Source organism: Eumetopias jubatus, unplaced genomic scaffold (assembly GCF_037043125.1).
Source record: "Eumetopias jubatus isolate StellerSeaLion01/CBP00866 unplaced genomic scaffold, mEumJub1_p1.0 scaffold_11, whole genome shotgun sequence".
NCBI classification, from domain to species: domain Eukaryota; kingdom Metazoa; phylum Chordata; class Mammalia; order Carnivora; family Otariidae; genus Eumetopias; species Eumetopias jubatus.
In genome coordinates, this window is record NW_028274817.1 from 66,406,846 (window position 1) to 66,429,572 (window position 22,727).

Genomic DNA, 22,727 nt, shown 5'->3' on the forward strand with positions numbered 1-22,727 from the left:
CTAGAAAATCCCCCCACCAACTCCCGGGTGGCGTCCCACACAGGATATGTCAGAGGTTCCTGGTGTCAAAGCGACCTGAGGCGTCCCCTGAACAAAACCGCTATGACCACTGCCACAAAGGACCAAACACTGCCCACTGCAAGCAAGGAGAATCTCTGCAGATGACTGGCCTGAAGGATAAAACAGCCAAAACACAACAGCAGAGTACACCCTGCATACATTAGAGACACTGAGACACTCCCTACAGCATCAGACCCTGGACACTATATGGCCTCTTCTTCATAAAGTTATTACTTTCAGGAGAAGGAGACATAACTGGCTTTTCTAACACGGAGAAGAAAGTAGAGACTTAGACAAAATGCCAAGATGGAGGAATTCATCCCAAATGAGAGAACAAGATAAGGCCACAGCCAGAGATGTAAGGGAAACAGATATAAGTAACATGCCTGATGGAGAATTTCAAGCAAAAATCATAAGGATACTCACTGGGCTTGAGAAAACAATGGGAGACATCAGTGAGACTCACTGCAGAGATAAAAGAGTTAAAAAAGAATCAGAAATGAAGAATGCAATAAATGAGATTGGAAACAGGCTCGATGCAATGAACAGCAGGGTGAAGCAGAGGAATGAATTAATGATATATGATGTGGGAAACAAAGGCAGAAAAAATTATTAAATTTCCTTACTACTTACAGCCCATCGACAAGTCCTTGAAACAGGCAGAGTGACATTCCTCTAGGGACTCAACTGCCTCAATGTTAATACTTTGCTAAGGGCAAAAGACAATCCTAGTCTGACTGCCCACCCCCCCCCGCCACCAGGATCCTGTAAGTCTACTTTAATGTATAAAAATTCCTTTGGAAACTTCCTTTATCTCTAACCCCCGCAAGATACGTGTTGACAAATCATCCTCCAAGCATATGGCCCACCGATATACATCTGAAGGGTCTCATGACTAAGGTTTTATTATACAGTAATAAATGACCTTTCCCCAACAACAGCTAGCCTGCTCAAGATCCTGGAAACCTTGCTTCCAAAATTCCTTAGAGACTTATGCTATCCCGAACCACCTCCCAACCTGAAAGTATATAATGGGCCACTCCTCATGACCTCATTGCAGCTCTTTCTGCCCATGGGTTCTGTCCCCATGCTTTAATAAAATCATCTTTTTGCACCAAAGACGTCTCAAGAATTCTTTCTCAGCCATCAGCCTCGAACCCTAATAATGGCTTTCCTATATCAATATAGAAGACAAAATAATGGAAAATGATGAAGCTGAATAAAAGAAAGAAGACTTATGTAACATGAGAATACACTTGGAGAACTCACTGACTCCATCAAATGTGATAACATTCATAATATAGTCAGAAGAAGAGAGAGGAAATGCGATAGAAAATCTTCAGGGAACTAAAGCTGAAAACTTCCCTAATCTGGGGAAGGAAACAGACATCCAGATTCAGGAGGAACAGAGAACTTGCATCAAAATCAATACAAGCAGGACAATACTGACATATACTATAACTAAATTTGCAAAATATATTGATAAAAAAATCTTAAAAGTAGCAAGAAAAAATAAGTCCTCAGCTTACAAGGGAAGACCCATCATAAGCCTACCTGGAGATTTCCAAAAGAAACTTAGGCAAGCCAGAAGGGAGTGGCATGGCATATTCAAAGTGCTGAAGGGGAAAAGTCTGCAGCCAAGAATATTCTATCCGGCAAGGCTATCATTCAGAATAGTAGAGAAAGTTTCCCAGACAAACAAAAATGAAAGGACATCATTACAACTATACCAGCCCTGCAAGAAATATTAAAGGGGACCCTTTGAGTGGAAGGTAAAGACCAAAAGTGAAAAAGACAAAAAAGGATCAGAGAAAATCTCCAGAAACACTGACAAAAGAAGTAATAAAATGGCACCAAATATATATCTACCAATAATTACTCTGAATTTAAATAGAATAAATGCTCCAAAGACTCCAATCAGAATGGATGATAAAACAAACCAATATATATGCTGCCTATAAGAGACTCATTTTAGAGCTGAAGACACCTTCAGACTGAAAGTGAGGGGATGGAAAACATTTATCACAGGAAAGGATGTCAAAAGAAAGCTGGAGTAGCTTATATTGGGCAAACTAGACATTAAAACAAAGACTGTATTGAACAACATGGTGAGAGTGGACATCCCTGTCATGTTCTTGACCTTAGAGGAAAAGCTCTCAGTCGAAGGTGATATTCACTCTGGGTCTTTCCTATATGGCTTTTATGATGTTGAGGTATGTTCCTCTATCCTTACATGGCAGAGGGCTTTTATCAAGAAAGGATCCTGTATTTTGTCAAGTGCTTTTTCTGCATCTATTGGATCATATGGTTCTTGTCCTTTCTTTTATTAATGTGGTGTATCATATTGATTTGTGGATGTTGAACCACCCTCGAAGCCCAGAAACAAATCCCACAAAGCCCAAACAAATAAAAAGAATAATCTTTTTAATGTACTATTGAATCCTATTAGCTAGTATCTTGGTGAGAATTTTTGCATCCATGTTCATCAGGGATATTGGTCTGTAATTCTCCTTTTTAGTGGGGTCCTTGTCTGGTTTTGGGATCAAGGTAATGCGGCCTCATAGAACGAGTCTGGAAGTTTTCCTTCCATTTCTATTTTTTTGGAACAGTCAGAAGAATATGTATTAACTCTACTTTAAATGTTAGGTAGAATTCCCCTGGGAAGCCATCCAGCCCTGGACTCTTGTTTCTTGGGAGATTTTTGATGACTGATACAATTTCTTTGCCGGTTATGGGTCTGTTCACATTTTCTATTTCTTCCTGTTTCAGGTGTGGTAGTTCATATGTTTCTAGGAATTTATCCATGTCTTCCAGATTGCCTAATTTGATGGCATATAATTGCTCATAATATTCTCTTATAATTGCTTGTATCTCTGGGGTGTTGGTTGTGATCTCTTTCATTCCTGATTTATTTATTTATTTATCTATCTATCTATTTATTTATTTATTTATTTTTATTTGGGTTCTTTTTTGTTCTTTTTTTTTTTTTTTTGAGAAGTCTAGCCTAGGGGTTTATCAATCTTATTAATTCTTTCAAAGATCCAGGCCCTAGTTTCATTGCTCTGTTCTATCGGGTTTTTTTAATTTCTATAGCATTGATTTCTGTTCTAATCTTTATTATTTCTCTTCTTCTGCTAGATTTAGGCTTTATTTGCTGTTCTTTTTCCAGCTCCTTTAGGTTGCATATTTGAGACTTGCTTCTTGAGGAAGCCCTGTAATTGCACTACTAGGTATTTATCCAAATGATACAAAAATAGTGTTTCAAAGGGGCACATGGACTCCAATGTTTATAACAGCAATGTCCACAATAGCCAAAATATTTAAAAAGCCCAGATATCCATTGGTAGATGAATGGATATAGAAGATGTGGTGTATATACAATGGAATATTACTCAGGCATCATAAAGAATGAAATCTTGCCATTTGCAATGACGTGGATGGAACTAAAAGGTATTATGTTAAGGGAAATAAGTTAGAGAAAGACAAATACCATATGATTTCAATCATATGTGGAATTTAAGAAACAAAACAGATGAACATAGGGGAAGGGAAGGAAAAATAAATAAGATAAAAACAGAGAGGGAGGCAAACCATAAGAGACTCTTAACTATAGGAAAAAAACTGAGGGTTGCTGGAGCAGAGGTGAGGGGGTGGGGTAACTAGGTGATGGGCATTAGGAGGGCACTTGATGGAATGAGCACTGGGTGTTATGTGCAACTGATGAATCACTAAATTCTACCCCTGAAACTAATAATACACTACATGTTAACAAAATTGAATTTAAATAAAAAATTAAAATTAAAACAAAGAAAAAAACTATAACAAAAGCTGAAGAAGGTCAGGATATCATAATAAAGGGGTCTATCCAAAAAGAAGATGTAATAATTGTAAATATTATGCACCCAAAAGGGAGCACCCAAATATGTAAAACATTTAGTAACAAACATAAAGGAAATAATGGATAATAACAAATTAATAGTAGGAGACTTTAATACCCACCTTACATCAATGAACAAATCACCTACACAGAAAATAAACAAGGCAACAATGGCTTTGAATGACATACTGGACCAGATAAACTTATAAGATATATTCAAAACATTCCATCCCAAAAAAGCAGAATACACATTCTTTTCAAATGTACATGGGACATTCTCCAGAATAGATTACATACTAGGTCACAAATCAGGCCTCAACAAGTACAAAAAGACTGAGATCATACCCTGCATCTTTTCTGACCGTAATGCTATGAAACGAAGTCAACAACAAGAAAAAATTTGGAACGACCACAAATACATGTAGGCTAAGCAACATGGTACTAAACAATGAATGGGTCAATATGGAAATCAAGGGGGAAAAAAAACAAAAAAAGTATGCAAGCAATTGAAAATGAAAACACAAGGATCCAAAACCTTTGGAATGCAGCAAAAGCAGTCCCAAGAGGGATGTATATAGCAATACAGGCCTACCTTAAGAAGCAAGAAAACTTTCAATTAAAAATCTAACCTTACATGTAAAGGAGCTACAAAAAGAGCAATATATGAATCCTAAAGCCAGCAGAACAAGGGAAATAATAAAGATTAGTGCAGAAATAATTGATATAGAAACTGAAAATAAAAAACAATAGAACAGACCAATGTAACCAGGAGGTTGTTCCTAGAAAAATTACTAAAATTTATAAACCTCTAGCCAGGCTTATCAAAAAGAAAAGAGAAAGGACCCCAAAAAATAAAATCACAAATAAGAGAGGACAGATAACCAACACCACAAACATACAAACAATAATAAGAGAATATTAGGAAAAACTATATGCCAACAAATTGGATAATTTAAAAATGGATAAATTCCTAGAAATGTATAAGCTACCAAAACTGATACAGGAAGATAGAAAACTTGAAAACCAATAACCATCAAAGAAATAGAATCATTAATCAAAAATATTCCTACAAACAAAAGTCCCAGGCCAGATGGCTTCCCAGAAGAATTATACCAGACATTTAAAGAAGAGTTAATATCTATTATTTTTAAACTATTCCAAAACATAGAAAAGGAAGGGCAACTTCCAAATTCATTCTATGAGGCCAGCATTACCCTAACACCAAAGCCAGATAAAGACTCCACTAAGAAAGAGAATTACAAACCACTATCCCTGATGAACATGGATGCAAAATTTCTCAATAAAATACTAGCAAACGAAATCCACCAATACATTAAAAGAATCATTCACCATGACCAAGTGAGATTTATTCCTGAGTTGCAAGGGTGGTGCAGTAGTTGCAAATCAATCATTGTGATACACCACATTAATAATAGAAAGGATAAGAAACATGATCATCTGAATAGATGTATAAAATGCATTTGACAAAGTTCAACATCCATTCATTATAAAAACCCTCATCAAAGTAGGTTTAGAGGAAACATACCTGAACATAATATAGGTCATCTATTTAAAACCCACAGCTAACATCATAGTCAATGGGGAAAAACAGAGCTTTTCCTCTATGGTCAGGAACAAAACAGGGATGTCCACTCTCACCATTGTTATTTACCATAGTATGGGAAGTTCCATCCATAGCAATCTGACAACAAAAAGAAATAAAAGGCATTGTGTAAGACTGTTGAATCACAGATCTGTACTTCTGAAACAAATAACGCAACATATTTTAAGAAAAAAGAAAAAGAAGAAGATAGCAGGAGAGGAAGAATGAAGGGGAGTAAGTCAGAGGGGGAAACGAACCAGGAGAGATGATGGACTCTGAAAAACAAACTGAGGTTTCTGGAGGGGAGGAGGGTGGGGGGATGGGTTAGCCTGGTGATGGGTATTGAGGAGGGCATATTCTGCATGGAGCACTGGGTGTTATGAACAAACAATGAATCATGGAACAGTACACCAAAACAAATTGTGTAATATATGGTGATTAACATAACAATAAAAAATTAAAAAAAAAAGAAATAAAAGGCATCTCAACTGACAATGAAGTTGTAAAATTTCACTATTTGCAGATGAGGTAATACTCTATATAGAAAACCCAGAAGACTCCACCAAAAAACTGATAGAAGTGAGGAGCTAAAATGGTGGCATTAGGAGGACCCTAGGCTTGCTTCATCTCTTGAAAACAGCTAGATAAATATCAAATCATTTTGAATACCCAAGAGATCAATCTGAGGACTGACAGAACAAACTGCACAACTAGAGGGAGAGTGGAGGCCACATCATAGAAGGTAGGAGGTGCAGCGATGTGATTTGGGAGATAAAAGGATCCCATGTGCTATGGAGGTGAGGGAGCCCTGCTCACAGAGAGAGGTAAGGGGTGGGGGAGCACACAGGGGATTGCACATGAAAAACACTTCCCCCAAAGCCATTGACTGGGAAATCAGAGAAGCTGATTTTCATGAGTTTTTACAACCAGCAGGGCTCAAAGATGAGTTTTAGTGGTCCACAGCATAGTCAGTGGATGTTGCAGTGCTCCTGTGGAGAAGGAGGGCAGATAGCCCAGTAACAGAGGGCATGATCCGAAGATGCCCTGGGATGCACTGGGAGGGACAGTTCCCCCTTTCTGGACCACATCTGTAAGAGGTGGCATTGCATCTCTGGGTACAAAAGGGTCTGTGGGTGCCATTACCCTGTCCTGCCACTCAGCATAGGTGCAGAGACATCCACTTAGGGTGGCTAACCTGGATACAGCTCTTTGTTGCACTTTACTCCGAAATCCACGCCCCTACACTTTGTTGTAACTGCCCTTCTGGGACAAACCTGCATCAGACTGAGAGCAGCAAGACCATCACCCAGAGTAGGAGTGCCAGTCCCTGCTATACTAGGTCACTATAAAGTTTATTGTTTTAAAACAGCCATTTTACCTGGAATAGAACACAGGTACACTGTGCTGCCAGGTGGGCAGACAGCCCAGACACAGAGAGGGTGAAGGCAGGAATATGAGGGATGCCTGGAACACACAAGAGGAGACTGTTTGCTCTTCTGAAAAGGCTAACCAGACAGCAATGGGTGCAAACTCCCATCTCCAGGACTAGGGAGGGCTGGAGCCATTTCTATACCCTACCCCTCAGGATAAACTAACTTCAGTAAGCAGAAAAGCACCAACAGTGGTGACCTATAATGCTTACACCAAACCCTGCCCCCCTGTGCTCTGCAGGTGCTGCTTTTCTAGGGAAAGTGTATCTCAGAACCAGAGCAGCAGGCCCCTCCCCCAGAAGACCAGCACAACCCCAGTCCACCCCACAGACACCTTGTCTACTGACCATAGTTCTGCAAAGCTTCAGCTCTAATAGAAATAGCACTGGGCCTCTTATAACAAGCAGACCAGAGGACACCTAGTTAAAACTCACCATACTCTGGCCATGTCCAAACACTCCCCACTGCAGGCAAGGAGAAACTGCAGAGCACTGACCTGAGGGAAAGAACAACCAAAACACAGCAGCAGAGTGCACACAGCATACAACAGAAATACTTCCGGAAGCACAAGGCCTTAGCAGTATATGACCTCTTCTTTCTAAAGCCATTAATCTCAGGATCAGAAACTATGACAGGATTTTCTAACAAACAAAAGAATAGAAAGACCTAGACAAAATGCCATGATGGAGGCATTCATCCCAAATTAAAGAACAAGAAAAGGTCACAGCAAGGATTTTATTCGAAACAGATATAATATGACTGATCCAGAATTTGCAGCAATCATAAGGATACTAGCTGGGCTTAAGGAAAGCACAAAAGACATGAAGGAGTCCCTTACTGCAGAGATAAAAGACCTAAAAACTAGTCAGGCCAAAATAAAAAATCCTATAACCAAGATATGAAACTGACTGGATGTAATGACAAGGATGGAAGAAGAGGAAGAATAAGTGAAATAGAAGACAAAATTATGGAAAATAACAAAGATGAAAAGAAGAGGGAAAAAATATTGGCTCACAAATGTAGAGTTAGGGAACTCAGTGACTCCATAAAGCAAAGTATCACTAGTACCATAGGAGTCCCAGAAGAAGAGAGGGGAAAAGTGGCAGAAGGTTTATTTAAGCAAATTATAGCTGAAAACTTCCCCTAATCTGGGGAAAAAAACAGACAACCAATCTAGGAAGTAGAGTGAACTCCCATCAAAATCAACAAAAGCTAGACATCACCAAAAGATCATAATTAAATTTACAAAATATAGAGATAAAAAAATTTTAATGGCACCAAGACAAAGCAAATCTTCAACTTAAAGGGAAGACAAATAAGCTTAGCAGCAGACCTCTCCATAAAATCTTGGGAGGCCAGAAGGGAGTAGAATGATATATTCAATGTGCTGAATGGGAAAAATATGCAGCCAAGAATACTCTATCCAGCAAGGCTGTCATTCAGGGGAGATAGAAGGAGAAATAGAGTTTCCCAGAAAAACAAACACTAAAGGAGTTCATGACCATTAAACTAGACCTGCAAGACATATTTTGAAGGGAACTCTTTGAGTGGGAAAGAAAGATCAACAGCTAAAAGGACTAGAGAGGAACAGAGAAAAACTTCAGAAACAATAACAAAATAAGTAATAAAATGGAACTAAATTCATAACTGTCAATAATTTCTCTGAATGTGAATGGACTAAATGCTGCAATCAAAAGACAGGGTGTGAAAAGGATAAAAAAGAAAAAACAAGACCCATCTAATTCTGCCTACAATAGAAGAAAGACAAATCAAGGAATCAATCCCATTTACAATTGCACCCAAAACCATAAATACCCAGGAATAAACATAACCAAAGATGTAAAGGATCTGTATTCTGAAAACTATAGAACACTTACAAAAGAAATGAAGGATGACACACAAAAAATGGAAAAACATTCCATTCTCATGGATTGGAAGAGCAAATATTGTTAAAATGTCTATGCTACCCAGAGCAATCTACATTTTCAATGCACTCCCTATCAAAATACCATCATTTTTCACAGAACTGGAACAAATAATCCTAAAATTTGTATGGAACCAGAAAAGGCCCCAAATAGCCAAAGAAAGGTTGAAAAAGAAAACCAAAGCTGGTTGATCACAATTCCAGCCTTCAAGCTCTATTACAAAGCTGTAATCATCAGGACAGTATGGTACTGGCACAAAAACAAACACATAGATCAACTGAACAGAATAAAGAACCCAGAAATGGACCCTCAACTCCATGGTCAACTAATCTTCAACAAAGCGGGAAAGAACATCCAGTGGAAAAAAGTCTCTTCAACAAATGGTGTTGGGAAAATTGGACAGCCACATGCAGAAGGATGAAACTGGACCATTTCCTTACACCATATACAAAAATAAACTCGAAATGGATGAAAGACCTAAATATAAGACAGGAATCCATCAAAATCCTGTAAGAGAACACAGGCAGCAACCTCTTTGACCTCAGCCACAGCAACTTCTTGCTAAACACGTCTCCAGAGACAAGGGAAACAAAAGCAAAAATGAACTACTGGGACTTCATCAAGATAAAAAGCTTTTGCACAGCAAAGGAAATAGTCGACAAAACTACAAGGCAACCTACAGAATAGGAGAAGATATTTGCAAATGTCTTATCAGATAAAGGGCTAGTATCCAAAATCTATAAAGAATTTATCAAAGTCAACACCCAAAGGAAAATAATCCAATCAAGAAATGGGCAGAAGGCATGAACAGACATTTCTCCAAAGAAGACTCAAATGGCTAACAGACACATAAAAAAATGCTCCACATCACTTGGCATCAGGGAAATACAAATCAAAACCACAATGAGATACCACCTCATACCAGTCAGAATGGCTAAAATTAACTCAGGAAACGATAGATATTGGTGAAGATGTGGAAAAAGGGGAACCCTCTTACACTGTTGGTGGGAATGCAAGCTGGTACACCCACTCTGGAAAATAGTATGGAGGTTTCACAAGAAGTTAAAATAGAGCTACCCTATGACCCAGCAATTGCACTACTAGGTATTTATCCAAAGGATACAAACATAGTGATTTGAGGGGGCAAGTGCACCCCAATGTTTATAGCAGCAATGTCCACAATAGCCAAACTATGGAAAGAGCCCAGATGTCCATTGACAGTTGAATGGATAAAGAAGAGGTGGTATATATACTGATGGAATATTACTCAGCCACCAAAAAAGAATGAAATCTTGCTATTTGCAATGATGTGGATGGAACTAGAGGGTACTATGATAAGGGAAATAAGTCAGTCAGAGAAAGACAAATATCATATGATTTCACTTATATGTGGAATTTAAGAAACAAAACAGATAAACATAGGGGAAGGGAAGGAAAAATAAAATAAGATGAAACCAGAGAGGGAGACAAGCCATAAAAGACTCTTAACTATAGAAAACAAATGGAGGATTGCTGGAGGAAAGGTGGGTGGAGGGATGCAGTAACTGAGTGATGGGCATTACAGAGGGCACTTGATATAATGAGCACTGGGTGTTATATGCAACTGATGAATCACTTAACTCTAACTCTGAAAGTAATAATATACTATGTGTTAATTAATTGATTTTAAATAAAATGAATAATAAAAAATAAATGCTGCCTAAAAGAGACTCATTTTAGACCTAAAGACACCTGCAGACTGAAAGCGAGGGGATGAAGAAATATTTACCACACAAACAGCAGTCAAGAGAAAGCCAGGGTAGCAATACTTCTATCAGACATACTATATTTTATACCAAAGACTATAACAAAAGATGAGGAAGGGCACTATATCATAATGAAGGGGTCTATCCAACAAGAAGATCTAACAATTGTCAATATTTTTGTCCCCAAAACTGGAGCACCCAAATATATAAAATACTTAATATCAAGCATAAAGGAATGCATTGATAATAATACAATAATCATAGGGGAATTTAATGCCCCACTTACATCAATGGACAGATCATCTAATCAGAAAATCAACAAGGAAACAATGGCTTTGAATGACACACTGGAGCAGATGGACTTAACAGATATATTCACCACATTTCATCCTAAAGCAACAGAATATGCATAACTTGTTAAGTGTACATAGGACATTCTCCAGAAAAGATCACCTAGGTCTCAAATCAGGCCCCAACAAGTACAAAAAGACTGCGATCATACCATGCATATTTTCTAACCACAACGCTATGAAAATTGAAGTCAACCTCAAGAAAAAATTTGGAAAGACTAAATACATGGAAATTAAAGAACATACAACTAAAGAATGAATGGGTCAACCAAGAAATCAAACAGGAGTTTTAAAATATACATTGCAACAAATAAAAATGAAAACACAACAGTCCAAAACCTTTGGGATGCAGCAAAAGCAGACCTAAAAGGGAAGTATATAGCAATACAGGCCTAACTCCCAAAGCAAGAAAAATCTGAAATAAGCAACCTAACCTTACACCCGAAGGAGATAGAAAAAGAACAACAAATGAAGCCTAAAGCCACCAGAAGAAGGGAACTAATAAATATTAGAGCAGAAATAATTGATATAGAAACACACAAACAAACAAACAAACAAACAAAAAGAGCAGATCAATGAAACCAAGAGCTGGTTCTTCAAAAGAATTAATGAAATTGATAAACCCCTAGCCAGAGTTATCAAAAAAGAAAAATGAAAGGACCCAAATAAATAAACTCACAAATGAGACAGGAGAAATCACAACCAACACCACAGAAATACAAACAATTATAAGAGAATATTATGAAAAACCATATGCCCGGGGCACCTGGGTGGCTCCACTGGTTAAGCAACTGCCTTTGGCTAGGTCATGATCCCAGGTTCCTGGGATCAAGCCCCACAGGGAGCCTGCTTCTCTCTCTCCCTCTGCCGCTCCCCCTGCTTGTGTTCTCTCGCTCTCTCTCAGGTGAATAAATAAAAGTCTTTAAAAGACCTAGAGAGATCAGAGGGAGAGGGAGAAGCAGACTCATCGCTGAGAAGGAAGCCTGATTCGGGGCTCGATCACAGAACCCTGAGACCATGACCTGAGCTGAAGGTAGATGCTTAACTGACTGAGCCACCCAGGCACCCCCAAAAATAAAATCTTAAAAAAAAAAACCATATGCCAAAAGTTGGACAACCTAGAAAAAATGGATAAAATCCTAGAAATATATAAACTACCAAAACTGAAACAGGAACAAATAGAAAACTTGAAAAGTCCAATAACCAGCAAAGAAATTGAATCAGTAATCAAAAAATCTACCAACAGACAAAATTCCAGGGCCAGAAGGCTTCACAAGGAAGTTCTACCAGACATTTAAAGAAGACTTTTATGCCTATTCATCTTGCACTATTCTAAAAAATAGAAATGGAAGGAAAACTTCCAAACACATTCTATGAGGCCAGTATTACCCTGATTCAAAAACCAGACAATGACTCCACTGAAAAAAGAACTACAGGCCAATATCCCTGATAAACATGAACAAAAAGATTCTCAACAAAATACTAGCAACTAGAATCCAGGATTCGAGTTCTTCCAATCCATGAGCATGGAATGTCTTTCTATTTTTTTGTGTCAACTTCAATTTATTTCATCAGTGTTTTATAGTTTCAGAGCACAGATCTTTTACCTCTGTGATAAGGTTTATTCCTAGGTATCTTATGGGATACCCAGGAATACATTACATGCAATCATTCCCCACAATCAGGTAGGACTTATTCCAGGGTTGCAAGCGTGGTTCAATATTTGCAAATCAATAAACATGGTACACCACATTAAAAAAAGAAAGGATAGGAAACATTTGATCCTCTCAACAGATGCAGAAAAAGCATTCGACCAAATACAACATCCATTCTTAATGGAAACCCTCACCAAAGTAGAGGGAACATAACTCTACATCATAAAGGCCATACACGAAAAACCCACAGCTAATATCCTCAATAGGGAAAAGCTGAGAGATTTTCCTTTATGGTCAGAAGTAAGACAGGGATGTCCACTTTCACCACTATTACTTAATATAGTACTGAATGTCCTAGCCTCAACAATCAGATAACAAAAAGGAATAAAAGGCATCCAAATTGGCAAGGAAGGATTAAAACTTTCACTGTTTGCAGACATGATACACTATGTAGAAAATCTAAAAGATTCCACCAAGAAATTGCTAGAACTGATACATGAATTCAGTCAAGTGGCAGGATACAAAATCCATGTGCAGAAATTGTTGCAATTCTATACACCAATAATGAAGCAGCAGAAAGAGAAATCGAGGAATCGACCCCTTTTGCAATTGCACCAAAACCCATAAGATACCTAGGAATAAACCTAATCAAAGAGGTAAAAGATCTGTACTCTGAAAACTAAAACACTGATGAAAGAAATTGAAGATGACACAGAGAAATAGACATTCCATGCTCATGGATTGGAAGAACAAATACTGTTAAAATCTCTATATTACCCAAAGCAATCTACACATTTAAAGCAATCCCTATCGAAATCACCAGCATTTTTCACAGAGCTAGAACAAACAATCCTAAAATTTGTATGGAACCACAAAAGACCCCAAATAACCACAGCAATCTTGAAAAAGAAAAGCAAAGCTGGAGAAATTACAATTCTGGACATCAAGTTATATTACAAAACTGTAGTGAGCCAAACACTATATTATTAGCACAAAAGTAGACACACACATCAATGGAACAGAATAGAACACCCAGAAACGGACCCACAACTATATGGTCAAGTAATCTTCAACAAAGCAGAAAAGAATATCTAATGGGAAAAAAAAGACAGGTTCTTCAACTAATGGTGTTGGAAAAACTGGACAGCAACATGCAAAAGAATGAAGCTAGAACTCTTTCTTACACCAAACACAAAATAAATTCAAAATGCATGAAAAACCTGAATGTGAGAAAGGAAACTATTAAAATCCTAGAGGAGAACACTGGCAGTAACTACTGTGACATTGGCAGTAGAAACTTCTTACTAGATACATCTCCTGAGGCAAGGGAAACAAAAGCAAAAATGAACTACTGGGACTTGATCAAGATAAAAAGTTTCTGCACAGCAAAGAAAACAACCAACAAAACTAAACGGCAGCCTCAGGAATGAGAGAAGATATTTGCAAATGACATATCAGAGAAAAGGCTAGTACCCAAAATCTATAAAGAACTTATCAGGGACACCTGGGTGGCTCAGTCGGTTAAGCGTCTGCCTTCAGCTCAGATCATGGTCCCAGGGTCCTGGGATCAAGTCCTGCATCTGGCTCCTTGCTCAGAGGGGAGCCTGCTTGTCCCGCTGCCTGTTCTGCCTGCAGCTCTCCCTGCTTGTGTTCTCTCTCTCTCTCTGACAAATAAATAAATAAATAAAATCTTCAAAAAAAAATAACTTATCAAACTCAACATCCAAAAAACAAATAATCCAGTTGAAAAATGGGCAGAAGACATGAACAGACATTTTTCCAAAGAAAACATACAGATGACAACATGAGCACTGGGTGTTATATGCAACTAATGAATCATTGAACACTACATCAAAAACTAATGATACAGTGGCTAACTGAACATAATAAGACAAAAAAATTAAAGAAAAAGAAAAATTTTAAAATAATTTAAAAAAAGAAAACAGATGACTAACAGACACATGAAAAGATGCTCAAAATCACTCACCCTCAGGGAAATATAAATCAAACTACAATGAGATATCACTTCACACCTGTCAAAATGGCTAAAATTAATAACACTCAAAACAAAAGATTTGGCGAGTATGTGTAGAAAGAGGAAACCCTCTTTCACTGTTGGTGGGGATGCAAACTGGTGAAACCACTCTAGAAAACAATATGGAGTTTCCTCAAAAAATTAAAAATAGAACTACCCTATGATTCAGCAATTGCACTACTAGGTATTTATCCAAGGGATACAAAAATACTGATTCCAATTGAAACATGCACCCCAATGTTTATAGCAGCATTATCAACAATAGCCAAATTATGGAAAGAGCCCAAATTTCCATCACCTGATGAAGGGATAAAGAAGATGTGGCATACACACACACACACACACACACACACACACACACACAATGGAATAGTACTTAGCAATAAGAAAGAAATGAAATCTTGCCATTTGCAACAATGTGCATGGAGATAGAGTGTATTATGTTAAGCAAATTAAATCAGTCAGAGAAGGAGAAATACCATATGATTTCACTCATATGCAGAATTTAAGAAACAAAACAGGTGAATATATCAGAAAAAAGAGAGAGGCAAACCATAAAACAGACTCTTTGTATTTACTTACTTACTTATTTGAGAGAGAGAATGAGGAGGGGCAGAGGAAGAGAGAGAATATCAAGCAGACTCCCTGCTGAGCATGGAGCCCAGTAGGGCTCAATCCCACCACCCTGAGATTCTAACCTGAGCCAAAACCAAGAGTTGGATGCTCAACTGACTGAGCCACCCAGGTGCCTCTAAACAGACTCTTAACTATAGAGAACAACCTGAGCATTGTTGGAGGAGAGACAGGAAAGAGGATGGGTTAAATGGGTGATGGGTATTAAGGAGGGCACTTGTGATGAGTACTGACTGTTATATGTTTGATGAATCACTAAATTCTACTCCTGAAACTAATATTATACTGTATGTTAACTAACTGGAATTTAAATAAAAACTTGAAACTACAAAGAACAAAAAAGACATAGGGTGACTGCATGATTAAAAAACAGGACCCATATGTATTTTGCCTACAAGAGGCTCATTTCAGACCTAAATACACATGTAGATTGAAAGTGATGGGATGGAGAAACTTTTACCATACAAATGGATGTGAAAAGAAAGCAAGGTTGTGGCGCCTGGGTGGCTCAGTTGGTTAAGCGACTGCCTTCGGCTCAGGTCATGATCCTGGAGTCCCTGGATTGAGTCCCGCATCGGGCTCTCTGCTCAGCGAGGAGCCTGCTTCTCCCTCTAACCCTCCCCCCTCTCATGTACTCTCTCTCTCTGATTCTCGCTCTCTCAAATAAATAAATAAATCTTAAAAAGAAAGAAAAGAAAGCAAGGGTAAAAATACTTATATCAGAAAAAATAGGGCTTAAAACAAAGACTATAACAAAAGACAAAGAAGGACACTATATAATCATTCAGGGAAAAATCCAACAAGAAGACATTAAAATTGTAAATATTTATGCACCCAACATGGGAGAACCCAAATTCTTAAAACAGTCAATAACAAACATAAAGGAAATATAGTAATACAATAATAGCAGGGGACTTTACACCCACTTACATCAATGGAGAAATCATCAAAACAGAAAATCAACAAAGAAACAGTAACTTTGTGTTTTTTTTAAATTGTATTTATTTGTGAGAGAAAAAAGAGAGATAGCACAAGCAGGGGGAGTGGTAGGCAGAGGGAGAAGCAGGCTCCCCACTGAACAAGGAGTCTAATGGGGACTTGATCCCAGGACCCTGGGATCACGACTTGAACTGAAGGGAAACGCTTTACCAACTGAAACACCCAGGCATCCCAAGAAATAGTAACTTTGAATGACACATTGGACCAGATAGATTTAACACATTTTCAGAAATTTCCATCCTAAAACAGAAGAATACATATTCTTTACTAGTGTTCATGGAATATTCTCCAGAATAGATCACATAATAAGACACAAAACAAATCTCAACAAATTTAAAAAGATCAAATTCATTCCATGCATCTTTCCTGACCACAAAGCTATGAAACTTGAAATCAACCCCATCAGAAAAAAACTATAAAGAGCACAAATACATGGATTAAATAACATGCTACTAAGCATAAATGGGACAACAAAGAATCAAAGAGAAAATTTAAAAATACATGGGAAGAAATGAAAAGGAAAGAAACAAGGGCCCCAAATCATTGGAAGGCAGCAAAAGATGTCCTAAGATGGAATTTTAGCAATACAGGCCTACCTCAAGAAACAAGAAAAATCTCAAACAACCAAACCTTACACATAAAGGAGCTAAAAAAGAAGAATAAACAAAACTCAAAACCGGTAGAAAGAATGAAATAATGAAAGATTAAAGCAGAAATAAACAAAATAGAAACAAAAACAATGGAACAGACCAATGAAACCAGGAGCTGGTTCTTTAAAAAGATGAACAAAATTGATGAATGTTTAGCCAGACTCATCAGAAAAAGAGGAGGAGAGAGAGAGAGAGAGAGAGAGAAGACTCAAATAAATTAAATAATAATCAAATAAAAAATAAACTGACACTACAGAAATACAATTATAAGAGGATATTATGAAAAACTATATGCCAATAAAGTGGACAATCTAGAAGAAATGGATAAATTCCTAGAAACATATAATCTCCAAAAACTGAATCACTAAGAAATAGACAATTTGAACAGACCTATTATCAGCAATGGACTTGAATCAGTAATCAAAAAAATCCCAACAAAAAAAGTGCAGGATCAGATGGCTTCACAGGTGAATTCTACCAAACACTGAAAGGGGTTAATACCTATTCTTTTCAAAAATATTCTGAACAATAGAAGAGGAAGTATGACTTGCAAATTTATTCTATGAGGTCTGTATTACACTGATACCAAAACCAGATAAAGACACTATTAAAAAAGAAAACTACAAGCCAATAGGACTGATACACGAATTCAGCAAAGTCACAGGATACAAAATCAACATACAGAAATCTGTTGCACTTCCTATACACTAATAATGAAGCACAACAGAAAGAGAAATCAAGGAATCAATCCCATTGCAATTGCACCAAAAACCATAAGAACCTAGGAATAAACCTAATCAAAGAGGTAAAAGATCTGTACTCTGAAAACTAAAACACTGATGAAAGAAATTGAAGATGACACAGAGAAATAGACATTCCATGCTCATGGATTGGAAGAACAAATACTGTTAAAATCTCTATATTACCCAAAGCAATCTACACATTTAAAGCAATCCCTATCAAAATCACCAGCATTTTTCACAGAGCTAGAACAAACAATCCTAAAAGTTCTCTGGAATCTCAAGAGACCCCAAACAGCCAAAGGAATCTTGAAAAAGAAATGCAAATCTAGAGTCAACACGGTTCCAGTCTTCAAGTTATATTACAAAGGTATAATGATCAAAACAGAATGGTACTGGCACAAAAACAGACACATGGATCAATAGAACAGAATAGAAAATCAAGAAATGAACCCACAACTATATAGTCAACTAATCTTTGACAAAGCAGGAAAGAATATCCAATGGGAAAAATAGTATCTCTTCAGCAACTAGTGGTTTTTGATTTGTAGTTACTATTAGTTTTGTATATAATGTGTTCGGTATATAGCAGTCTATATTAAGTTGATGGTCACTTAAGTTTGAACCCATCTTTACTTCTTCCTCCCCATACACATTTTAGGTATATGGTGTCATATTTTACATCCCTTTATTTTGTGAATGCCTTGACTGAATTTTTATAGAAATATTTATTTTTACTGCTTGTTTCCTACTTTTCATACTGTCACTTTTGGTCTTTCCTTTCCACTCAAGTGTTCCCTTTAATATTTCTTTTAGGGCTGGTTTAGTGGTCATGAATTCTTTCAGCTTTTGTTTGTCTGGGAAACTCCATTTCTCATTTTGATCTGAATGATAGTCTTGCTGGATAGAGTATTCTTGACTGCAGATTTTTCCCTTTCAGAACTTTTATCATGTCACTCTCTTCTGGCTTGCAAAGTTTCTGCTGAAAAAGCTGCTTATAACGTTATTATGGGGTTTCCCTTGTATGTAGCTGTCTTCTTTTCTCTTGCTGCTTTTAAAATTTTTTTATCACTACTTTTTGCCATTTTGATTACTACGTGTTTTGGTGTGGACCTCCTTTGGTTGATTTTGTTGGGGGATCTCTGTGCCTTCTGGATCTGGATATCTGTTTCCTTCACTAGATTAGGGATGTTTTAAGCTACTATTTCTTCAAATAAATTTTCTTCCCCCTTTTTCTCTCTTCTCCCTCTGGGATCCCCATAATGCAAATGTCATTATGCTTGATGCAGTCACCACAATCCCTAAGTCTATTCTCATTTTGCATAATTCATTTTTCTGTCATTTGTTCAGCTTTATTACTTTGCATTACTCTGGATTCTAGTTCATTAATTCATTTTGCTTCTTCCAGCCTGCTATTTATTCCATCAACTGTATTTTTAATTTCATTTATTGTTCTTCATCTCTCATTGGTTCTTTTTTATGTTTTCTACCTCTTCTTAAGTTCTCACTGATTTCCTTCACTCTTTTCTTGAACACAGTGAATATCTGTATGACCATCACTTTAAATTCTCTATCAGGCATTTTATTTATATCTTCTTCACTTAAGTCTTTTGCTGTGGTTTTGTCCTGTCCTTTCATTTGTGATATATTCTTCAGTCTCTTCATTTTGCCTAACTCTCTATTTGTGTTAGGAAAGTCAACTATGTCTCTTGCCCTTGAAAGTAGTGGGCCAGACATACACTTTTAACTAGGTAACTCCAGCAGGAGGTGGAACTCCACAAAGATTGCACAGCTGACAGGGGAACTTCACAAAGTGTGCACATTTGGACAGGGGCACATTTTCACAAGCTGCGGGCATTGTCCTCTCCCACAGGGGACGTGCAGCCACCCTGTAGGCCTGAGCCAGGCCAGGATGCTTGGCAAAGCATGTGCAGGCAAGGGATGTACTTTTTTTATTGTCTTTTTTTAATTATTAGTTTCAGAGGTAGAATTTAGTGACTCATCAGTTGCATATAACACCCAGTGGTCATTACATCAAGTGCCTTCCACAATGCCCATCACCTAATTATCCCTTCCCCCCACCCACCTCCCCTCCAGCAACCCTGTTTTGTTCCTAGAGTTTAGTGTCTCTTATGGTTTGCCTCCCTCTCTGTTTTCCTCTTGTCTTATTTTTCCTTCCCTTCAAGGGGTGCACTTTTAACAAGGTGTGCTCCTTCTCCACAGGAGTTCAGGAGGAGCAGTGTTTTTAAATTTTGCATGGGTCTTCTTGGGGAGGGTATCCAAAGCACTGGGACTGAGGCAGGCCTGGCTGAAGGGGACAGAGCATAGTGTAAGTGAGTTAGGTAATAAGTGCTGGTGCTGCACTGGTTCCTGCAGGTGGCTGTGTGTTTGTAGTGTTGGGTGGGGGAGAGAAATGGCATCTGCCAGCTCCTTTGTTCCTGGTGAAGTCCCTGAGCAAACTCTGAAATTAGTAACTAACTCTCCCTCGCATAAGCTCCAGGTACCTTTCAAACTGCTGCTTCCAAGCTGTATTTCCACAGGCTGTTTGCTGTGCTATCTCTTTAGTGGCAAGGGCTCAGTTTCCTAGAGTCCTCTAGGCTCTCTCACAAGCAAGGCCACTGATTTTTTTTATTTCAGGCTTTAAGTCCCACTAGTTATAAGCACTCATGAAATCTGATCCCTCTGATTTTCAAAGTCAAATGCTATGGGGATTTCTCTTCCTTTTGTAGGCTCCTCACTGTACTAGTCTGTTTTTCACCCTTCTCTGTGCCCACAGCTCCCTCCTTCTGGTGCAGACACACGGGGTTTAGGTTCCCACCAAGTCCTCATCCTTCCTACCCTCTTTGATGTGGCCTCTTCTCTACATTTAGTTGTGGAGTTTGTTGGACCAGCCTTTGGGGTACTTTCCTGGGTTGTTTGCTCTGATGCAGATGTCATCTAGTTGCATCCATAGGATGGCAAGAGTTTAGGGTCCTCCTACTCTGCCATCTTCCCTGGAAGTCCAATCAAAATAGACTTTAAACAAAACATTTTAAGAGAGATGAACAGGTATATATTTTATAATACTCAAAGATGAAATTCTAAAATTGTTGCCCATAAGATCAGGACCAAAACAAAGATGCCTGCTTTTAGCACTTTTTTCAGTATTATAATGGAACTTCTAGCCACAGCAATTAGGTAAAAAAGGAATAAAATTCATTCAAATTGGAAAAGAACTGAAACTATCTCTATATGCATATAACATAATCTTATATGTAGAAAATCCTGAAGAGACACACACACACACACACACACACACACACAAACATTTAGAGCTAATAAACAAGTTCTGCAAAATTGCAGGATGTAAGATCAACACAGATGAATCACGGATCTGTACTTCTGAAACAAATAATGCAATATATGTTAAGAAAAAAAAAAGAAGATAGCAGGAGGGGAAGAATGAAGGGGAGTAAGTCGGAGGGGGAGACGAACCATGAGAGACGATGGACTCTGAAAAACAAACTGAGGGTTCTAGAGGGGAGGGGGGGTGGGAGGATGGGTTAGCCTGGTGATGGGTATTAAAGAGGGCACATTCTGCGTGGAGCACTGGGTGTTATGCACTAACAATGAATCATGGAACATTACATCAAAAATTAATGATGTAATGTATGGTGATTAACATAACAATAAAAAATTATTAAAAAAAAAAAAAGAAAATCACTCTTATACCCATACTGTAGCAATGAACAATCTGAAAGGAAATTAATAAAACAATTTCATTTACAATAGCATCAAAATGAATAAAATACTTAAAGGGATAAATTTAATGAAGGAGGATGAGACTTGTATACAGAAATCAACAAAACATTGCTGGAAGAAATTAAACACAAATAAATGGAAGGACATCTCATGCTAATGGGCTGGAAGATAATTTTGTTAAGATGTCAATATTACTCAAATTGACCTGCGGATTCAATGCAATTCCTCTAAAAATCCCAGTGGCCCATTTTACAGAAATGGAAGCTTATCCTAAAATCCATAAGGAATTGTAAGAGAACCCAAGTAGCCAAAACAATCCTGATAAAGCACAAAGTAGACGAATTCCCACGTCCTGATATCAAAACTTACCACAAAGCTACAGTAATCAAAAGTAGCATAACGATAAACATATACAACAATAAAACAGAATTGAGAGTCCATAAATATACTCTTATATTTATGGTCAATGGATTCTTGACAAGGGTACCAAGACAATTTAATGGGGAATAAAGCCCTTTTTATAAATGGCAGTGGGACAACTGGATAACGACATGCAAAGGAATGAAGTTGAACTCCTTCCTACATCAAACATGAAAATAAACTGAAAATGGATTACACAGTGTATGATTACATTTATGTCAAATGTTCAGAATAGGTATATCCATTGAAACAGAAGATAAATTAGTGGTTGCCAGGGACTGGAGGGAGGCAGAATGGAGAGTGACTACTAATGAATACAGGTTTCTTATTGGGTTAATAAAAAATTCTCGAATTAGATAGTGGTGGTTGGTCAATTCTGTGTGTATTAAAAATGACTTAAATATTTTAAAGGGTTACTTCTATTGTATGTGAATTATGACATAATAAAAAAGTGATGAGAGACAAAGCATGAAAACTTTACATACTTCAATGAACATGTGCTCACATTCAACATGAAGGCAACCAAAGAATGGTCCCCACTGAATAGTCTCCTCGACTTTTGTAGGGAAGTAAGGGTATGGAGGATACTGTAAAGCTATTCAATCCTTTCACACATCACCTCCACATTTTTTTCCTGCTTGATGAAGTGATTTTAGGGCCAGGACTACAATAGTGCCTGTCAGAACCAGGGATGATCCCTAAGCAAGAAACTAATTATACCTTTAAATCTTTATGCCAGAATTTCTAAGGTCCTTTTGGAATGGATTATACTTTCACCCCATCTTGCAAAATTGGAACTGACAATGACTGCAGCTGTATTGCCTAGTGGCCCAGACAGCCTACTAGTTATCTGTGTAACCCTAT

At 37.7% G+C, this 22,727-nt stretch overlaps 1 protein-coding gene across 1 annotated transcript in view; it reads right to left on the bottom strand.

Annotated features, from left to right (window-relative positions):
• Window positions 1-5,441: 5,441 nt before the first annotated feature.
• UPRT (uracil phosphoribosyltransferase homolog) overlaps window positions 5,442-22,727 on the bottom strand; it is a 54,753-nt gene continuing 37,467 nt past the window's right edge. The window contains exon 7 of the mRNA XM_088028727.1: window positions 5,442-5,639. Coding sequence (XP_087884853.1) covers window positions 5,602-5,639 — 38 coding nt within the window. The 3' untranslated portion in view covers window positions 5,442-5,601. The remainder of the gene's footprint in view (window positions 5,640-22,727) is intronic.